The 20371-nt window shown below is 32.3% G+C and overlaps 1 protein-coding gene across 4 annotated transcripts; it reads right to left on the minus strand.

The window, feature by feature from the left end:
- On the minus strand, positions 1 to 6894 carry LOC107435842 (filament-like plant protein 4). Of its 4 annotated transcripts, none has more exons than XM_016047475.4 (6): positions 6563 to 6894; positions 4833 to 5006; positions 3902 to 4121; positions 1343 to 3788; positions 1005 to 1059; positions 1 to 806 (listed from the first exon to the last, which is right to left on the minus strand). In XM_016047475.4, the coding sequence occupies exons 2-6, from the start codon at positions 4950 to 4952 to the stop codon at positions 357 to 359; spliced, it is 3291 nt and encodes a 1096-aa protein (XP_015902961.3). In that variant the 5' UTR covers positions 4953 to 5006; positions 6563 to 6894; the 3' UTR covers positions 1 to 356. The 4 variants fall into 4 exon arrangements, with proteins under 4 accessions (XP_015902961.3, XP_015902960.3, XP_015902959.3 ...); XM_016047474.4 differs by having other exon boundaries at positions 4833 to 4967; positions 6563 to 6893; XM_016047473.4 differs by lacking the exon at positions 6563 to 6894 and adding an exon at positions 6110 to 6236 and having other exon boundaries at positions 4833 to 4967.
- Between the last annotated feature and the right edge of the window lie 13477 nt (positions 6895 to 20371).

Raw genomic sequence — 20371 nt, forward strand, 5'->3', positions numbered from 1 at the left:
TAACAGCTTCAACATACAACTACAATATATTCAAAATATTGTGAAAACACTTAATAAACTATGTCATGGTTTAAGTAAACAAATTACAAAAGGCCAGTAGAAGAAAAACAAATTAACAGATATGGTATATCATATACAGCCCCTTTCTAGTTACAAAAATTACCTGACCTTCACAAATATCTTCCAACATTGAACTTTCACAACTGGTAATTTTTCCACGCAACCATTCAGATAATAAACACAAATGAAGGAGATCTCCATTTTTTTTTTTTTTTTTTTGGGGTGCTTCTTCTAATTATTACTTGGTGGTTCTTCCGACCACAAAACATTGTGTTATTACAGCGAGCCACAAAGTCTTAGTGACCATTCTTTGCTTTTGAGGAAAAGAATCTGCTAAATCCACGTTGATGTTTCTCTGACGATGGAGCAGAAGAGGAAGACGATGAAACTGACTTGGTGGTTCTGTGTTTTGGATTCTTCGAATTGACTGGTGATCTCAAGAGGTTTGCATCAGCATCAGATGGGCTACATGGGGAGTTGTACAGATCCATGGGCGACTCTGCTCCAACCCTGTAAGCATTAGCAGAAACACCACTTTCCATCTCTGTCTGTTCAGACTCTTGCAAGTTCATGCCACTCGTAGTGGGCTCATCCTCAGGGAAGCTTTCATCCCTGTGACTCCTTTCACTGAATGGAGATCCCATGAATTCTGGTTGAGGTCGAAACGATTTCAACTGCTTTCCCAGAAGAAATATGGTTTCTTGACATTCAGCTAGCTTCTCTGCTGCAGCTGCCAATTCTTTTTCCTGTTCATACAGAAAAAATATTCAAGTTGGGACTAAGGATTAGTTTAGTTGTAAAAGGTATTTTTGAACAAGCCTATCCATTTAGAATTTAAATTTGGTATATTTCTATTAGGAAAAACAAGCATGGGCAACCAGGCATATCGAGCTAGAATAAAATACATTATACAGCTAGTTAACAAAAAGAAAATATGGGCTCACCTGCTTGGTTTTGAGTTCATTATCTGCGGAAGAACAAACGGAACAGCTTTCATTCCTGCCAAGACCAATAAATGTGAAAATTAGAAACAGACCCAAACCAGATAAAGCAGAAGAGAAGTCCATTTCATAATAAAAATGCTTCTTCAATCATTAGCAATTGATGGATTCCTTCAAGTCTGCATGCCTGATTGGTGGTTTTTGTTCATCAGTTTATGTGGCAGAAGCAAGTTTAGCATGTCCAACAAGGAAAGAAAATGAGACAGGGCATTGGCGCGGTGGATTAGTTTGGACAGAACAGTGACAGATGCAAAAACACAGAACAGAAGTTTTGTACTAACCTTTGCAACTGCTCTTGAAGTTCCTTGCATCTGGCCAAAGCATCTTGATGATTCCTCTTTTCTTCTTCAAGCTCATTTTCCACAGTTTCTGTCTTGACTCGCAAAAGATTCAGCTCAGTATCTAACTCATGGGCCCTTGTTTCAAGTGACCTGTATGATTCTGCCATACACTTCAGCTGCGTCTCAGACAAGCTATTTGACCTATTAGCAGAGGCCAACTGTGATTTAGCTTCTGCTAGAAGCTGCTCAGTTTCCTGCAACTGAGACTTGGTCATCTCCAGGTTTTCTGTGCATCGTGCTAGATCCATTGTAAGGTTATCTTTCTCTGTTTTCAATTGTTCAAACTCCTCCAATGAGAATTTGCAAGATGTGGCACTTGAATCATAGCCCGACACTATATTTCCATCATCTGGAACATCAATGTCCGAAGTGGGATTCGCTATGTGGGCGCAACCATTTTGTAATCTCTCACTTGATGAATCCTTTTGAACTACCTTATTTTCTGGTAATGCAATCTTGTCAATGCAATCTGGACTATTAGTTTCTGCATCAGTTCCTTTGAAGCCCAGAACATTAAATCTCAGTTCACAGGCTTTGGCCAAAACATGTGAAAGGTCAAGAACAAAGTCAATTAAACTTAAATTGCTGCATATGACTTTATTGAAGGTGGCAGAGAACTGTTCAATCTTTTGGCTCAATCCACTCCCATCAAGAGACATGTCATGAACGCCCATTGCTTCTTTGCCCAAGAATAAGACAAAGTCATGAATCTGAGAAATGGCAGCCATCAAATCTTCACTAATTATGTGCAGAGTATCTTTGGTCGGCTGGGACAAAGCAATCTCCTTCTCTGAAGTTAAGCCGGCATCTTCTGGATTGGCCTGCCTATCACATTTAGCATCTGAACAATGAAAATCCTCAGGAATACAATTTATAGTCTGCTGGTTAAGAGTATCATTTGTTTCCTCAACAGCATGTTTGATATCCTCCAAAATCTGGCCCATATTTGTGTCCTTGGACATGGACTCCAACAGATTAGAGATTCTTGACCGAAGCTTCATCAATGGCGGCTGCTCTGCATCAGATCCAGGACTAAGTTCTGACAATTTTACATTAGAAGATGGCTGATCGTTTACCAACTCATTAGAATCACACTTCTGCTCGGACTGGATGTCCTTGCTGGTAGCAAGTTCTGAAGCATCATGGTCCACTCTTTCTGATATCTTACCATTTGGAGAGTCTGACATGGAGATGGCTCCATTAGAATCACTAGACAAACAAGCCAATTTCTCCATCTCCAAAAAGTCATCCATAAGATTCAAATGGTTTGGATTTTCAGCTTTGTTTGATTTATCATTGTTCTTCTCCTTCTTGAATTGTGAGAGCTCAGAGATCAATGCTGTAGCCCAAGACTCAGCACAGCTTCTGTCATCATCATTCCCATCTTCAGACATGGATGTCAAGCTTGGTGGATTGCTTGCATTTTGACTGAAGGAACCTTCAGTTGTTATCTGAACAACAGATTTCGGTGAACTTTTCTGTTGATTGCTGATTTGAAGTTGTGCTTCTAAACTTTGAAGCTTGCTTGCTGTCTTAGCACACATACTCCTTGAGGTCTGCAATTCACTATTACGCTTTGCCAAAGCTTCTTTCAACATCTTTGTTTCTTCTTCCGTTGCTAACAAGCGCTCTGTAAGGAATTCATTCTCCTTCTGGTATTTCTGTACATTTTCAAGAGAAAACTCAGTAACTGGGGACATGTGTGGACTAGAAGGCTTAACAGGAGACCTCCTTAGTCTAGTTTCTCCATAATCTCGGCCCAAACTCTCAACCTCTAGCTTCATTTGGGCAAGTGCAGCTGGACCAGGCAACTTCTTCCGCACAAGACCACGTAATCTTTGGCATTCTGCTTCTAGCTTAGTTATTTTTTTAACTCCCTCCATATGCTGCTTGTTTGCTGCTTCTGCAGACCTCATACACATGTTCTTTTCTTCATTACGAATTTCTAGCTCTTTGGATACAACATGGAGTTCGTATTTGAGTGAATTTATTTCCCTTTCACAAGACTCAATGTTGCCCTTCAAATGCTCAATCTCTGCCTCAGCTTGTGATTTCTCTTCACTTATCTTGATCAGCATATTTGAACGCTCTTGCAAGGACCTTGCAAGAGAAGCATTTTCAGCAGCAGATCTTAGGAGTTCTTGGTCTAAATTAGCTATCTTTGTTTCCAGCTCAAGCTTTATCTTGTCACACTGTTTGGTTTTGGTAAGAACTACTTCTTGCAATTTCTGTTCATGTTCTTCCTTCAGATTTCGTATTTGTCGCATGCACTCTTTTAGAGCACCATCTAAATGTGATGCTCGATCTTCAACTGTAAGCTTCGAAAGCGTGACAGATTCTAGATGATTTTTTAATGCAATAGCTTCTGCTTCAGCCTTTTCCCAACCTGCAAGAAAATATTCAAATTTTAAATTTTTTTTTCCAAGATGAGAAATATTCAATAAGTACTTAACCGAGAACCTCATTCTTTGATGTGGTAAGATTAGGAAAGCATCATACCTGAAACAGCTTCTTCAGCAACCTTAGCATGCTGTTTCACCAGATTATCCTTTGTAGTCATCTCTGAATTGGCTGCTGACAGCTTTTCATTCAAATCCTTTATCTGATCATCCAGAGTTTGAACCTGTTCCTCATACGTCTTCACCTGGTTCTCCAGATGAGTCAGAAGTGAATATTGCTCCACAGAGATTTGGACATAATTTGGTTTTTTGTAGTTATCCTGTTCACAAAAAGAAGAACAAAATCCAGAAAGAGAAATATTCAAATGTTGCATCAAAACTCCAAAGCTACAGAAAATCCACGACAGATGAGCTCAATACTTGAAAAGGAAACGATTAACACCTGGGAGAAAGACCTCCCTCTCATAAAGGGGCAACAGAACAATCAGCCCACCGCATGGATAGCAATGGGCGTCCATTCCAATACCCTCCATACACACATAATACAAATGTGAAACACAGGCGATGTGATCTTAAGAGGAATGCTAAGAAGAGATGAGATAAATAAGCAAGAGAAATAACACAAGACATGTAATTGCTTAGAAATTTTGAGGACACTGCTGATTCTGATGATCTTATATGCAAAAAATTCAGGACTCCGTAACTTGCTAGACAAATTCCTCCCACCAGTGTTTTCAAATCAGAAAAGAAGTAAATGTAATATATTAATATAATCAGTGCAGAAAAATGCGATTGGGAATTCAACTTTAAGCTTTTACGGGTTGAAATTTTTTGACCACGCAAGGTAGAATTAAGAAAGATTGTCCACAAAAAACATAATACACCAAATATTACTGAAAAATGATAATCCACCTGCCTCACAAGGCAACCAATACACACAGAAAAGACATGATTGTGAAGATGAAAATGGCACCTAGAAACAAAGATGTCGAACTGTCACTCAGAAATAACAGTGCTATCAATAAACATACCTCGCCCTGCGGTCGAGCTGAAGCCAAAGAAGCAGCAGCCGCATCAGCTGCAGCAGCTGCTTTCTCTGCTGCAGCCTTGTCAGATGATTTTTTCTTCCATGGCCAACTCCTTCGATCCATTTTATACCTTGCAGTCTGCCAAGATATGAATTTAAACGACGGGAATCAGTTTACCTGGACAAAAGAGAGATTTAGCCTAATAACTGACTCAAACATATAACCAATTGTATCAGTAACTTTCTCCTCATGAAGAACTAAGCAAAGTTCTACGAACTAGAATGCCATTGCCTTACAAATGCCTAATAAAAACTCAGATACCAGAATTTGATGATGTATTCTAAAAGCACAACGTGAGTATGGATAGAGTGAAGAAACACAAAAAAGACTTCAAGAATAACCAATTCTTTTTGGTAAAACACAGAAAATCAAACATCAAAAAGCACTTTTTTTTTTTAATGACAAAAAGAAAAGCCACAGGCTTACTCATCAGAATTAGAGTTTTTAAGAAGAAAATCATCGGAAAATGAAGAAAAAAACAAAATTAGTAAAGAAGGGGTAAGCAGATAAATTAATCTTTAGAACATATAGCATCCTGTTAATCTACCTAAACCATACGAATGAACGAGTACGATTATCAGATACCAACACGCTAAACATGTACTTTTGTTAACAACTAGCAACAAAACTGTGAAAGAAGTAAAAAGAAAAAGAAAGAAAGAAAAAATTCACGTGCTCTTGCAATGTTTTGGCTTCGAAAAATGGAAAAACTCGCATTAACACAAATTCAGGACCTAAAACCCCAAAAAAAATTTTAAAAAAAAAAAAATCATGTTTTCTATCTGTTTCTTTCTACAACCAAACAATTCTTATAGATTAAGAAAAAGTTCAAACTAATTCGTGAAGACTTAAAAAGTACATTGACTTATAGGCACATTGAGTTAAACGAGCACCAGTGCAGCAAAGTCATGAAGTGAAGAGAAGCAAACCACAAGATCTAAACACATAGCTAATGGTAGTCGAAGATCTCTAAAAATTGAAGAAGTTTCCATTGCCATTAACAAAATATATTAAATTAAATAACTAAAAAAAAAAAAAAAAAAATTGCAATACGCAAACAACTTTTTTAAATCATTTTACATCGAATTCAATCGGAAACAATGTATAAGAAACAGCGATTGATAAGGCAGGTAGTGTATGCCATTTAACCCAAATACGGGTAAACAAAAAAAATAAATAAATAAATAAATAAATAAAAGAAAAATGCTATTTTACTGAACCAGACTCATAATAGACTGATGCCAGATAGCTCAAAGTCTGATGAAAATCGGAAACTCAATTTTTTTTTTTTTTTTTTGGGGCATAAGAGACTTGCAACCCCTATAGAATAATTCAAACAAGAGTTAAATTTCGAAAAACTACAAAGAAGAAATAGAAACCGGAAATGGTAAGAATCCAGAAACAGAACTCACACCGACAGAAACAGATAAAAAGAATCTCCAATTTGATAAAGCAAAAGCTGAAGGTAAATCCAAACCATATTTTCAGAAAACAGTAGACAAACGAATTGAAAGACAGAGAACCAGTTTTTTTGGGCTTTTCTTTAAAAGTATTTTCAATTTTTTTTTTTAATTCTTATTTTTCCTATTCTAAATCTCCACAGAGACACTTTTCCAAACCAGAGAGGAATGGGAATTTGGAGGAGGAGCTAATGCCGAAGATAATCGGCTTACCAGACAAAAAATGCAGCTCCGTAAAACGTCAGAGAAAATATGAGAGAGAGAGAGTGAGGAACTGTGAGACAGAAAGTGAGCTCTGAGCTAGATTCAGTAATGGAGATCCAAAATTAGGATTTCTTGTTCTCAAAGTTTGGATTAAGGAAATAGAAAAAAAATTATTAAAAAAAAAAAGATAGAGACAAGTAGTGGTGGTTGTGGTTGTGGTTGTGGTTGTGGTTGTGGTGGCGGAGAGGAGAAGACAAAGGAGACGAGGTGGTGGTGGTGGTGGTGGTGGGTAAGGCTGAAGTGAAAAAATATTCGGACTTAGGTGTCACTTAAAAGGCAAGGACGTTGGAAAAAGTTCCAAAAAAACACTACCTTTAAAATTTTATTTTATTTTTTTATTTTCTCACAAAATCATAAAATAAAAAAAATAAAGAAAAAAAATGGAGATAAATACAATTAAAAAAATGAGATTAATTACACGTATTTGGAACGGGTTCTGCTTTCCAAAGGTGTGTGGGTGTTTCAAATTTATTTTAGATTTTAGGACAATATATTCCATTTATAATTTAAAGGATTTTAAAAGGTTTTTAAAATTTTGAGTTATTTGATTTAGATTTTAAGAGGATCTATATAAATTTAATGATATTCAATTCAGATTTTGATAGATTTTATAAAAGTCCATTAAAATCTAGATGTATTCAATTAGTATTTTATAAAATTTTTTTAAAATCTGATGGTATTCAAAAAGTCATTGATTTTAAAAGATTTTAAAAAATAATGGATTTTAATGGATTTGAAATGATTTTAACAGAAAAATTGTGAAGAAAATTATCAATATAAAATCCAACTTTAAATCCAAATATTTCATTACATTCTTAGAAAATCTTTATGGAATCTATAGAATTCCATAACAATTCATCAAATCTTTTTAAATCTATAATTCATTTTAAATTACCCCTAGAAAAGTAAAAGAATGGCGGGGGAGTCATTAGTCCACGCTTGTGCCGGAAGCAATGCAAATAGATGAGCTGTATCCGATATTTGGAAAGTTGTGTGGGAAAAATATGGGGAATCCTTTTGTTGGGATATAATTCTACGATGCTTTGGACCACCGTCACTACGCTACACCTCTACTGCCCGCTCCACCACACTACTCCAGCTCATAATAACCACTTTGTCTGCGGCTGCTACTCCATATCTCCATGGACGCGCTCTGCGCCGTTTTTTTAAAATTTTTTTATATTCCTTTTTTACATTGCCACGAATTTTCTATTTTGTTCATATTTTTAAATTTATATATTAAAAAAATAAATGTTGCATTTATATTCATCAATTTGTTCTTAAAAAATTAAAAACCCCATTTTACAAGCTAATCTTTTTGTGAAGTTGATTTTTTGGATATCTACGGTGATAATTGATAGGTAGCCACTTGTCCTCCATAAATCCTGATTATGGGAAATAAGAAAATTATCTTGATAATTCCCCAACCTGTAGCCATGAAAAAACATTAATTTTTCTATCTAATTGGGCAAGAGATGTATTAAAATACTCCCTTACCTGCCCAAAGTTTATTCTACCTGCAATATTAGACTCCTCAAACCAAGAACTTATCATATAAAATAAATTGTAAGCATGGTGTTTACTATAATAATCGATGTTGCCAAAACAAAACAAAACAAATCCATTATACACAATATTTAATTGGATTTAGTTCAAAATTTTAGATGGACCACTTTTTTTTGACACACACAGACACTCTTCTTCAATTTTAGTGCACGTAACTTCTTATAAATTTGTACTTTAGAACTTTTTTCTTTTACTAATAATTTCCATCATTAACTTTCAATGAAACAAACGAAATTCTAGACTAGAACTCGAATGAAAAACAGCCAAAGTACGCTGCAAATGTCTATTTTGAATCTGCAAATTCCATATGTCGTCAGTTTTCTATACGGGTAGATTTTTTTTTATTTTTTTATTTCTTATGTGTGTGTTTTTTTAATTTTTGTATCCTTGTGCGACATATTATGTTGCTAATGCTACATAGTGTCGGTTTGTATATTGTATTTGCACAATCATAATATTATGATAGTAAAACACGAAATAAGATAAAAAGTACCATATTTTTTCCATTCACGAATATAGGTGAGATCCATATCCGATCATTCTATATTTTTGAAAATCTTTGCATAATTGTACTATAGAAAAATCATCAGGTAAAAATAACAGTTCACTACTTGTTTCGATGCGAAAACAAACCGACACATATGTTTTAACTGGACAAAAGAACTTGATAGGATCACAAGAAAATGAAGTTATGAATTATGATGCATCAAAAAGACTATTCCAAGCAAAGTAAAATGTAAGAAGCGAGAAGACAAAAATGAACTTTGGAACATAGTTATATTTTGGGAATTGGATATTTACCTTAGATTGCTGCTGTATCCAAGGCTCAGAGGAGAGGAGGGTGCAGTGTAACCGTGTCGTTTTCGACAGCATTAAGAGTCCCTTTCTGCTCCAAAACGATCAGAATAGCGTTTCCTCCAATAGCCAAACACCGACCTGTATGACTCCAAGCCATTTACGTTCTGAAAACACCTGGAAATTTTAAAATTCAGACAATCACGCTTTTTCATATATTTTCTTTATATATATATATATATATATATATTTCATAATCTCCTGTTAGTGTTAAACTGAAATTAAACACAGCTAGGGCTATTTAATTTACAAGTTATATTATTTTTCTAATAACTTAAAAAAGATATCCTCATGGTATTATGGCTCTATGTTAATAATTTTGTGCCATACCATATTGTAGTATGGTATCTTTCAAAACAATAATAAAATTTATCAGCCACAGTTTTCAAACTCTCAAATGTGATAATTAGTGAACTTCTTTAACCTAATTATATCTATTACAAGAGTTTAGTGTTGGTTCTCATTAATATGAAATGGTTTTTTTTTTTTTTTAATAAAAGATATTTGAGAATTTTTTTTTTTTAAATTTTTATATTCTACCGACATTGATGAAATACATTTAAATAATGATTCTTCTTAAAAATACAGGTGGTGAAACGAAGGTAAAAATGAGTGGCAATTGATGCGAATATCTCACAAACAAGTTATGATCTTGAAGGCCCACTCAGCTGCTTGGAAACAGCGATTGGGTTGAGAGCAAGAAACTTTAACCAACTTTTTTAGTTATTCATAACTCCATTTGCAGTTGGTTTGTGGACACCGACACATGAACTCGCTTACACAAATTTCTTGTTTTTAAATCGATTTTGTTAAAATGACTAAATTCATATTAGCAATAAAAGGTGAATAATTGAGTTACCAACTTTATTAATAATACATCTCATACCAAAAATATATATTGCATGTTGATTTATCCAAATTGAGTATTATTTTAAATTTATGTTGATTCTTTTGGGTTTTGTTTAACATTTAGAATGATAACATTAATATTCAAGATTTAATAAATTAATCTGTGTTCCAGGCGTCGTACAATAACATTCGAATGCCACATAATGACAATGAAGAGGAGAAAATGGCAAAAATGTCCATATCTATTAAATTATAGGAATTGTTTTTTTTTTTTTTTTTGGGTAATTATAGGAATTGTTTTTTGGGTCAATATATGAGAATGAATTAATATTAATGTATTATGGAGCATTTATTTTATTTTATTTTATTTTATGTATTAATGTATTGTGGAGCATTTATTTTATTTTATTTTATTTTATGTAAAGTAGGGCAATTAGATCAGTGGATCAAAAAACGGATGCATGGTCATGTTGGTGGTGTAACAGAAGGGCGACCATAAAGATAGAACAGTGTTTGATGCGATTGATAATGAGTCCGTACCACAATAAAAGAGAGCTCATAGGTTCGTCAAAAGTCAAAATAGGATGGTTGAATCTGAGCCATCTGATAACTCGATCTTCGCAACAAATCAGCTGCCTTGTCTGCACCAACTCTTAGCATTATTTCCATCTAATTAATTCATTCATTTCTTGCCGTTGTGCATTTCCCGGTTGGAAAATTTTTAAAAATCCTCTTCTCCTAACCTTTGAAAATCCCTAACCGCAGCTGCCTTTTTTTTTTTTAAGTCAAATTTTATTTTATTTTATGGCGGTACTACTATTCCTAATTGATATCACATCCCTTGCATTTTTTTTTTTTTTCCTTCGTTAAAAAATGGTCAAGCGCCATTATATATGCCTCACTTGCGTTCGAGTCATCTGGAGTTGGGGATAGGGGAAAGCAAAAAAAATAAATAAATAAAAATAAAAATAAAAGTTATGCAATAAAATATGCGATTCAAAATTGTACAGAGCTAAACATTTTCTAAACTATCCATTAATAAATGGAACATTACTGTTAACTATAGCATGATGGATGATTGGATTAATCAATGGTTTCAATCACCTTCAATTTGTTCAAATGGTGACGAATGAACAAAAAATGAAATTGAAATATTCATATCGTGTGAAAACTTGTAAAATTTTCCATTTTGATATGATGATACTACAAAATATAATAAAAAGAGTTAAAACGTAGAAAGATTTCAAATACCATTTATATTACAACTTGGGTGATAACTAAGTTATATGACAGCTACTTTTTCATTTTTTATTTTTGCAAGAAAGTTGTATGACAACTAAAGTTATTTAAATACTATCGAAATACATATAAATAGAAAACTATTTAATATTAACTGGAATCCAATATCTTTTTCTTTTTTTTTTAATAAATTGTTATCCAATGTTTGATAAAACAAATCTGGTAAAACAACATAATTACAAATGTTTTCCAAATATTAGATACAGCTACTAAAGTTTTAATTATTATTTTGCTAATAGCATATAGGCAGGATATTAGGTATAGAAATATTGTCCTATCAAAATAGATATGGAATTGTACTTTTAAATTTGGTTCAGTGGTTCCTGTACATTTTGAGATTTAATGTTCAAATTTCAATATGAATTAAAAATCACTTCTTCCCTAAAGTTGTATTAAAAAAAATAAAATAAATATGGGATTCATTTGTTTCCAAAATAAAAATATGTATCACCCCTATCAATTAGCATTTAAAATTTTTAAAAATATTATTGGAAATTATAATATATATATATATATATATATTTTTGCCTCTTGTGTTTTTAACAATTTTACACCTTTCCTCAGTATTTTTAAATTAGAATGAATACTCTTTAAAGTTAATTTGTAAACAATTTAATCCAAAATTAAATTGTATGAATCATACCAAAATTTTCATTTTAATTATATCCCTGTTCATAAAATGGGAATCTCTTAGAAAAAAAAAAAAAGAAAAGGAAAAAAAGAGAGCGAATCTTTTCTTTAACGGTTTGAAAATAGAGTAAAGTTTTGGACTTATATTACACCATATATAAACTAACTTCAACCCTATAATATTACCCTTTTTTATTTTTTTTAATTTCAAAAGAAAGATATGATAACATATCAATTGTTAGATTATTAGGGAGGTGGAAACAAAGAAAAGAAAAGGGGGAAAGAACCCTATGGTATGAATATTTGATTATTTTCTTTTGTCTGATGTTTGATTTCAACAACGCAATTGCAAAATACAGAGGCAATCAGCCACTTGTTTAAACACACCTAGAATCATTAAGGGACAAAATGAGTGAATTTATATATACTTAAATATTACAAATTAATTAGACGGGTAGAGAATCTTGATTGGAGGCGTAAATGATTTCTAGTGGTCGTTACCCATAAAAAAGATAGGGAAAACCATACTCAACACGTTATACTCAGAATTTGCAGATTTATAATCATTTGGTTTTGGCTGAGACACAATCCAAATCACCGCTTCCATATTGTCCCTTCTCTTGCATCACAAGACATCAAAATCCGGTGGGACTAGGAAGGAGACCCAACATTGAGAAACTGGGATCCACGCCCACTTGGGCGCGTAGAGTGATAGCTCATGAAGAAAAAGCCAGGGACTTTTTTGGTTTTTTACGGTAGAGCAGTAGCAGTAGCAGTAGCAGAAGCAGAGAGACACTCTTTTTCAATACTGATTAGTGGAGCAGAGAGGAGAGAAGAGAAGAGAAAAGAGGGAAGAGGAGCGCTGGATCAGCATCCAATGATAACGAGGTGGCAAAAAAAGACACGTGGTCCCCACACACCACACGTTTCAGCGTTTTGTGCAAGGATTTTTTTTTTTTTTTTTCCCTGTCTAAGAAGGTGGGGACCACTAAAAAGCCCAGTTCCAGAAACTAAAAAAGAGTTTCAGTAACACGTGTCGAAAGAAAGCGACCACGTTTCACATAACCCGGATGCTTAGGCCTTAATTATCGAAGCTGACACCGTCGGCACAGAGATAGAAAAAAGAATAAATAAAATAAAATAAATGCCTATGTGGCTCCCAAATGAAGACAATTTATAAACAAAGCCCCAAAACAACAATTTAGCCCCCACCCTCACCAATAAAAAAACAAAAACACATAGACATCACAATTCACAAATTTAAAGTGAGAAAGTATTTTCGGAGTCCCCAACAATACCATTTTTTTTTTTAATTTAAAATTTAAAATTTCCAATTGACCAAAATGGACTACACATTTCATCAAATACCTTCAAAATCCCTGGCGATGAAATGGGATCTTGGCTCGCAGTGAAAAGTGCATTCTTACACCCAAAATGATGACTTTAATCTGCAGTAGAGAAAAGGGTACGGTGTAAAAACAGTGAAAGATGCCAAATTTGACAAGGAAAACGACGTGTAGTCCGCTGGGATAGCCACCGCACTGCCTCAACTCTGTCGTGCGGAGCTGTCCCGTCGTGCAGTGCTAGCAAAGGTCACAGTTAAAATGAATACTACAAAGAGTTTTCTCCTAAAAGGATAAAATAAATAAGTTCAGTTGTCGCTTAAAAAATACAATCTCTCTGTCTAATGCATTTAATTGTTCAGTTTAACCAAATTCCTCCTAATTGCTTTTGTGGTGTAGCTTCGGCACCAGTAATCCAACAATTGAACCAGAAATTCCACCTGATATTTTATCCTCAATTTTCAACAGAAAAATACCATTTTCCTAGATCTTTTTCATATTTCTTACGCTCTTTGATTCAAATTAAAGCCACTTCCTTGTCATTAAGCTATCTCAGGAGGATGAACGTTCGTTTTTAGGGTTATGCTTTTTCTACTTCTTTAGCTTCCACATAAAGAAAAAATAAAAATAAAAAATGAAAAAGGAACGTATAAAATAAAACCGTATAATTGATTGATGTAATGGCCACCACATGATGGGTGAATTTTGGTGCTGGGTGAACTGAGCCAAAGTGCTTGCCCTGTCATTTGTCAAACTCATGGCAATTGACATTTTGGTTATCTGCTTGGCTTTGTCTTGCAAATACATTTCTTATACATTGTCCAAGTCTTTATTCAAAATATGTAGAGTATAGTATTCTAGCAAAAAAAATAAATAAATAAATAATTCTAGCAAAATATGTAGAGTATAGTATATACCTTGCATAAATTATTAATGATCTTAAACTTTCTACATTTCCTACTTTTGTGGGTTTAGTAGTTGTGCCATCCTCTTCTTCTCTTTTACAAATACCCAGTTGTTAATTTCTTATTAAAAATGAAGAGATACCATTAAATTAAAAAAGGGTCAATTATCCATAAACCTCATCATTAAGGAACCTATTGAAGCCTACAATCGTTAAATTTGTCGTGTTTGATATTACAGTTTCCACAATTCAGAAAATAAATTATTTCGTATGTATCTAAATGACTAATGGTGTTGCGAGCAAGTAAAAAACATTATTTTGAACTTCCAACTCAATATGAGACAAAATTATGTATTAGTAAACAAGACAAGCTACTTCGTCCATGAAATTCTTGTATTTTGAATTTTTCTGTTTTTTTTTACTTTCTTAAACTCGAGTACGTGCAGGTAACTTTATAATTTTATATATATTTATTTCTGCTTCTAAGATAACTCTTAATGTATTTTATTAGGTTAAATATAATTAACTTTTATAGATTTAATAACAAATTCCCTTGGCTTCTTGAAACTTTCGAGTGCATAAAAAAATTTTATAAGCCGAGATTCTATGTAGTTTTGCCTCATTGAAATTATTTTCCTATAAATTTTACATGCTACAGATATCAAATGAGATACATTAGTGGAACATTACTTCGAGAAAATGATATCCAATCTAACTCGTACATATACATGGTTGAGTTTTGACGGTCTCATAAATCGTACGTAACAGGATAGTGACGCATAGAATGCCATATAAAATAATGGGATGGGTTGAATTATCATAACATTTACATTGAAAAAGAAAATAAATAAATAAATAAATAAAAGAAGAAGCTGCATTTCATTGGTTATGAAAGAACGTTCTTCTTTGTTTTAATCTGTTTTAATTGCAATATTTTAGGATGACACTCATGCTAAAAATTTCAAAGCTATTTTTCAACTATTAAAATAGGGGGGGAAAAAAACTTTTGTTAGCATTCAATCTGAAAGAGATTTTCGAACTTTTAAATAATAATTAAACGAAAACAGGTTTTAAACATAAAATATATATATAAAAAAAAAAGGAAAAAGAAAAAAAGAAAAGGTATTTGAGTGAAGAACTACACCAGCCCCTAAAGGTCATTTTTCCACAAATGGAGTTAATGCGAAACTATTGAAGACAGTTTATGGTGTCTTTATCAAAAGGCAAGAATCAAGAAACACAAATTAAAAACGAAAACAATAAAACAATGAATGGAAATGAAAAGAAAATTTGTGAAAAAGCATGTAGGATATTTTTTGAGCCTCTTTGATTTCTTCCGAGACAGAGAGATTAGATAACAGCCTTAAAATGCATATCGAAGTGATAGCTTCCCATTAGTACTAAGACTGACAGAACCCATGAACCACTAACAGATTAGATAGCACTATGTCTTAATATTTTGATTCAACAACTTAACAACCGGGTTTGAATTCCCATTATTATCCACTAATTAACAAAAATACTTCGATTAGCAGTCAATAACACTTTTATATTATGATAAACTCTCTAAATTAATTTTCAAATCTAACAAGCAAAAGTTTTGTTACAAAAAAAAAAAAAAAAAAAAAAAAAAGAGAAGGTTTTGTTACACTCAAAACAAACCCTAGTCGGTCAATCATGTCATGCCTTCTGTATCTGTTGCTGATCGGACCCACTTTATAGTCTGTCTATACATATTTCCTAATTTTAATTAAATACTTAATGGGTATCCCATGAAACGCCAGCTTCGAAATATTACTAATTAATCAAATCCATAGCATATCACACTTAATATAATTATAAAAAATGATTAAAAAAATGCTTGAATAGTTCAATTAACATATTAACCAAATTGATGTATTTGGACTTATTCATGTTTTCACACACTACTATAGTTATGTTTGAAAAATTCTAACTATTTTTAAATTTACGTAAAATAAGTCTTCCTTGTCTATGCAAGTGTAAGTTGTTTAGCTGTCTCTATAGTAGAAAATGTCCATGTTTATGTATTAATCTGAATGAATTGTAAGGGCCAAAAGGACAATGGCTAGGGAAACCAAAAGTTTTATATGTGTCGCTGCCAAATTGCCAACTAATTGATAGACCATAGAAAAATTCCATTGACAGCTAGAATGATAGCATCCCCAAATAAAATAATCCTTTTTTTTTTTTTTTTTCCTCAACCTTCGACAGGCGTTTTTGCAAAAACCAAGTTTATTGATTTCTTTACAATAAAAATTTCTAAATGCTGTCGTTTTAGTTAAATTTATTTGTTGGTATTTCTCCCAAAAAAAAAAAAAAAAAGAGAATAGATGAGGTTGAGCATCGTTAAATTGACAGCGATATTCATTCTTTTCATGGCATGTCATACGTGTGTATGCTTATGCCTTACGTGCGCGTGTAAAGTAATGCATACGAAACGTAAAAAGACGTGTAAATAATTTTTTTGGTAATTAAGACGTGTAAATAATTTTTTTTTTTTTTTGATAAAGAAGACGTGTAAATAAATTCGTCAAACATGGTAATACTAATATAATACATGTGGGAGGATGCAAGGTATAAACTGTGGTTTTTACTGCCAGGAGGATTTTGAAGTTGGAATGTGAAAAATGCCAAATACAATCATTTAAAATGAACATATATATATATATATTTATAATTCGATAACATACATATAGGAAAATTTTAATAATCATTCATTATTAGTCATAACTCTATCAAGTAAATGATTGAGATACATAAAAATTCAACACTTATCAGATTCCTTTCTTATTTTCCACTCTCTCTTTTTTCTGTCAGTTTTGCAAGGATTTAGATATATGGGGTTCACATGGACAATACCCTTTGTTTCAATTATTCCTCATTTACTCCTTACAATATTCTTTTGCACGTTTACTTTCCTCATTTTAGTTTCACCAAATACGATCTACTAAAATCATCTAAAACCTTTATTTATTATTATTCTTTTAACCTAAATTCAATTTATTTAAATGGTTTTTAAACCTCCTAAAGGGTTTCTTTTTCCTTTTTAGGCGTAGTGGCGTTCTCGTGGTTGAGATCATGAGAATGATTGCTATTTGCTAACATGGAGAGCCATTTAAATAATTTATTTTAATTTTAATTTTTTTGTTTTTCTTTTTCTTTTAGGGGAATTTCCAACCTTTGCTTTGGTGGTACGAAAGAATTTGTTTTACAAGGGGTGGGATTGGGTATATAAAAAGTATATTTATGGAGATAGAAACCAAATTATACCATTTTGCGGACCCCAGCCTTTAGCACAAGACAGCTTTAGTCCACCTCCTTCTCTCCTATACCCATACTTTCTAATTTCTATTCTATGCAAAAAGCAAGTGAGAGTTTTTTTTCTCTCTTTGGATTCGATTTGCCTTCGGTACTTCTCCAATTCTGCACTTTTCTTTTTTGCTTTTCCCCATGGTGATCATGATCATCATCTTAATCGATTTCTTTTTTCTTTTCTTTTTTTTTTTTTTTTTTTTTTGGGGGGGGATTTCATCTATTTGCTTGCTGTTTAGTTTGTCTTAATTCGCATTTCAGCATATTTCTTTACAAAAAAGCTAAAAAGTGTATTAGATAGATTGAAAGAATATTATTGAACTTATCAACAAGTTTTTGATCTATAAAACATGTTTGACTCTCCGAAATTAAATAGAAGACAAAAAAAGAGAAACAAAAAATATCTAATGAAAATAAAAATGACAATTCTTGGTGTGCATTACATTTAATGAAAAGAAAAATGACAAGTCTTGGTATGCATTTGGAATTACAAAGAAAGTAATGGTGACACAGAGGGGACCATTGCACGATTGGCATTTGTAGCATTTCATGGACCCTATGAAATCAGACGATAGGATTTTGCCAAAGCCCAAGTGTCACTTTTTTGTTCACCATATTAATGCTGGGGCTTCCAAGTTGGTGATGATCAAGGGCTTTGATTTGACTTCAAACAAACTTGATTCAATCTGGGCCCAGACTTTAGATTATCAACGATAAATATAAATAGGGGCAAATTACAGAATACTTTCTAATTTTTTAACAATTACATATACTTTCTTTCTTTTTTTCTTTTTTCATTTTTTTTTCAATTTTTAGTTCAATTTTGTTCCACATACTCCTCTCCTTTTAGTCAAACCTTTAAATATTGTGGTTAAACATGGTTTAATTTTTATTAATGATAAAAATACTCTCAATATGTAAAATATAAAAGATAAAAATAATTATTTCTATCTCTTTATAAGTTATTTTATAAATAAATTTATTAGTCAAAAATTTAAAATAAACTATAAAATGCCTCCTTTTGGTAAAAAATAATATTTAAATAAACATTTGTTTATTTAAAGTAAGTTTTACAAACCCCATAAAAAATTTTTTTACCTTAATATTTTTACATTGAGGTATCATCATCTAAAAATCAAAACTTGTTGACCATCAAATTTAACGTTATACCAAGAAATAAGAGGACATGAAAGAAAATTTAAACTACAATTGGAGTATGTGTAATATTCTAAAAATAAAAGGTGTGCATGAACAAACTTAAAATTAAAGAAGAATTTGTGTGATTTGCCCTGTAACTAAATAAATAGGGGCCCACCATGCAACTGAAGTTGTAGGTGTTCTTCTAAACAAGTTATATTTTCATGGGATGTTTCCAATGCATCACCATAAAAACTTTATCCCCATTACATTGTATAAAGAGAAAGAATATGAAATATAATGAAAGTGCAAAATGAATAAATATTTTAAAAACACAATAATATCGTGGAAATCAAAATATTTATCATATTTATTTATCAAGTGATTCATATTAATATATTAAATTTAAATAAATTAATCTTTAAATAAATAAGTAAATTAAAAAAAACAAACCAATTGATTATTATTATATAACTTGCTAGATTATTTAGTAGATAAATTTGGTGGGTATTTTAATAATTGTAATATTATTATTAAGCATTCAAAAAAAATGTACACAATCACTTTATACTAACAGAGATAATTAACAATTTCTTTATTTAAAAAAAATATACAAGAAGTAAACTCAGAACATCCAAAATATATACCATGATGTTTGAGAATTCTTCTAAAAAACTACCGATATATTCAGTTATAAAATGATATAAGGAATAAGTTCTTTGAGTGATGTTGACCAATACGCAAAAGCCATGGTAAAAAGCTTTTATTACTGCAAACATCATTAGCGCCATAATTATATTAATAATCGCTTTTGATGAAAAAGTGTACAAAAAGCAAATTTTATAGTTGTCAATAATCTAACTTACTCATAATACCAAATCATAACCCACACTATTTTCTTTCTTTTTTTCTCTTTTTGGTACTTCACTCATTCTAATCCTCCTCTACTTCTCCAAATTCCAAAACACATCAAAACCGATGACGACAAATCACAAAACCAAAACAAGAAAGAAAAGAAAAATATACAAAATGATTAAAATGTTGAAAAAAAAAGAGAAAGGAATATTAATTATTAAAAATCAGCTTTGAAAGCTTTTCTTGGAGTTTCGGTGGGTGATGGAACTGAATGAAGTAAAAACATTCTTGTTTTTGGCCATTGTTATAAAACATTTCTTAATGTTTGTTGGTGCCAGAATACATGTAAAAAAGGTTAAAAACCAGATACCCATTTACTACATATTATTATTTATTATATATTTATTTCTACCTCTTTATTAATTTTCTCATTCACATTTTCTATATGTGTGTATATATACAGTAGGGGCACGTGTTGTTTAAGCTCTCCGTGTAAACAGCAGCAAAGATGAAGTGGTACAAGAACTGTAGAAGAAGACACAAAACTAAAAGCCTAGGAGTAATAAATTAAAAGCCAGGGCAAGAACAGTGACTAATGCAGTGGTCCAAGCAAGTGCCGTGGAATTAGCGAAAATTTACTTGGAAGTGGTCCGTTTTCAGTACTTTGATAGTGTCCTTTTAAAGACCATAGCATAGCATGCCTAATAAATTGTCCAGTTGTGAGTTGTTGTTATGTGTTTTGGATGAGCCTGCAAATCTTGGACGACGCTGGCAACTGCACGTTTTGGGTTCACATGCGCTCCTTTGGAACTGTCTCTCATGCATTTGCCCAGCTCAATAGGATTTTGGTTTTCTTGGTTAATTTGGTCCAGAGTCCAAATTCTGGAAAATGAACAGTAAGTGCGTGAAATTCCTAGTGCTTTGATTTCAACCAGTACCAGTTCACAAGAAGCTGTTTATGCTATTAAGATTTTATCCATATTGCTA

This window comes from Ziziphus jujuba, chromosome 5 (genome assembly GCF_031755915.1).
Source record: "Ziziphus jujuba cultivar Dongzao chromosome 5, ASM3175591v1".
Lineage (NCBI taxonomy): Eukaryota > Viridiplantae > Streptophyta > Magnoliopsida > Rosales > Rhamnaceae > Ziziphus > Ziziphus jujuba.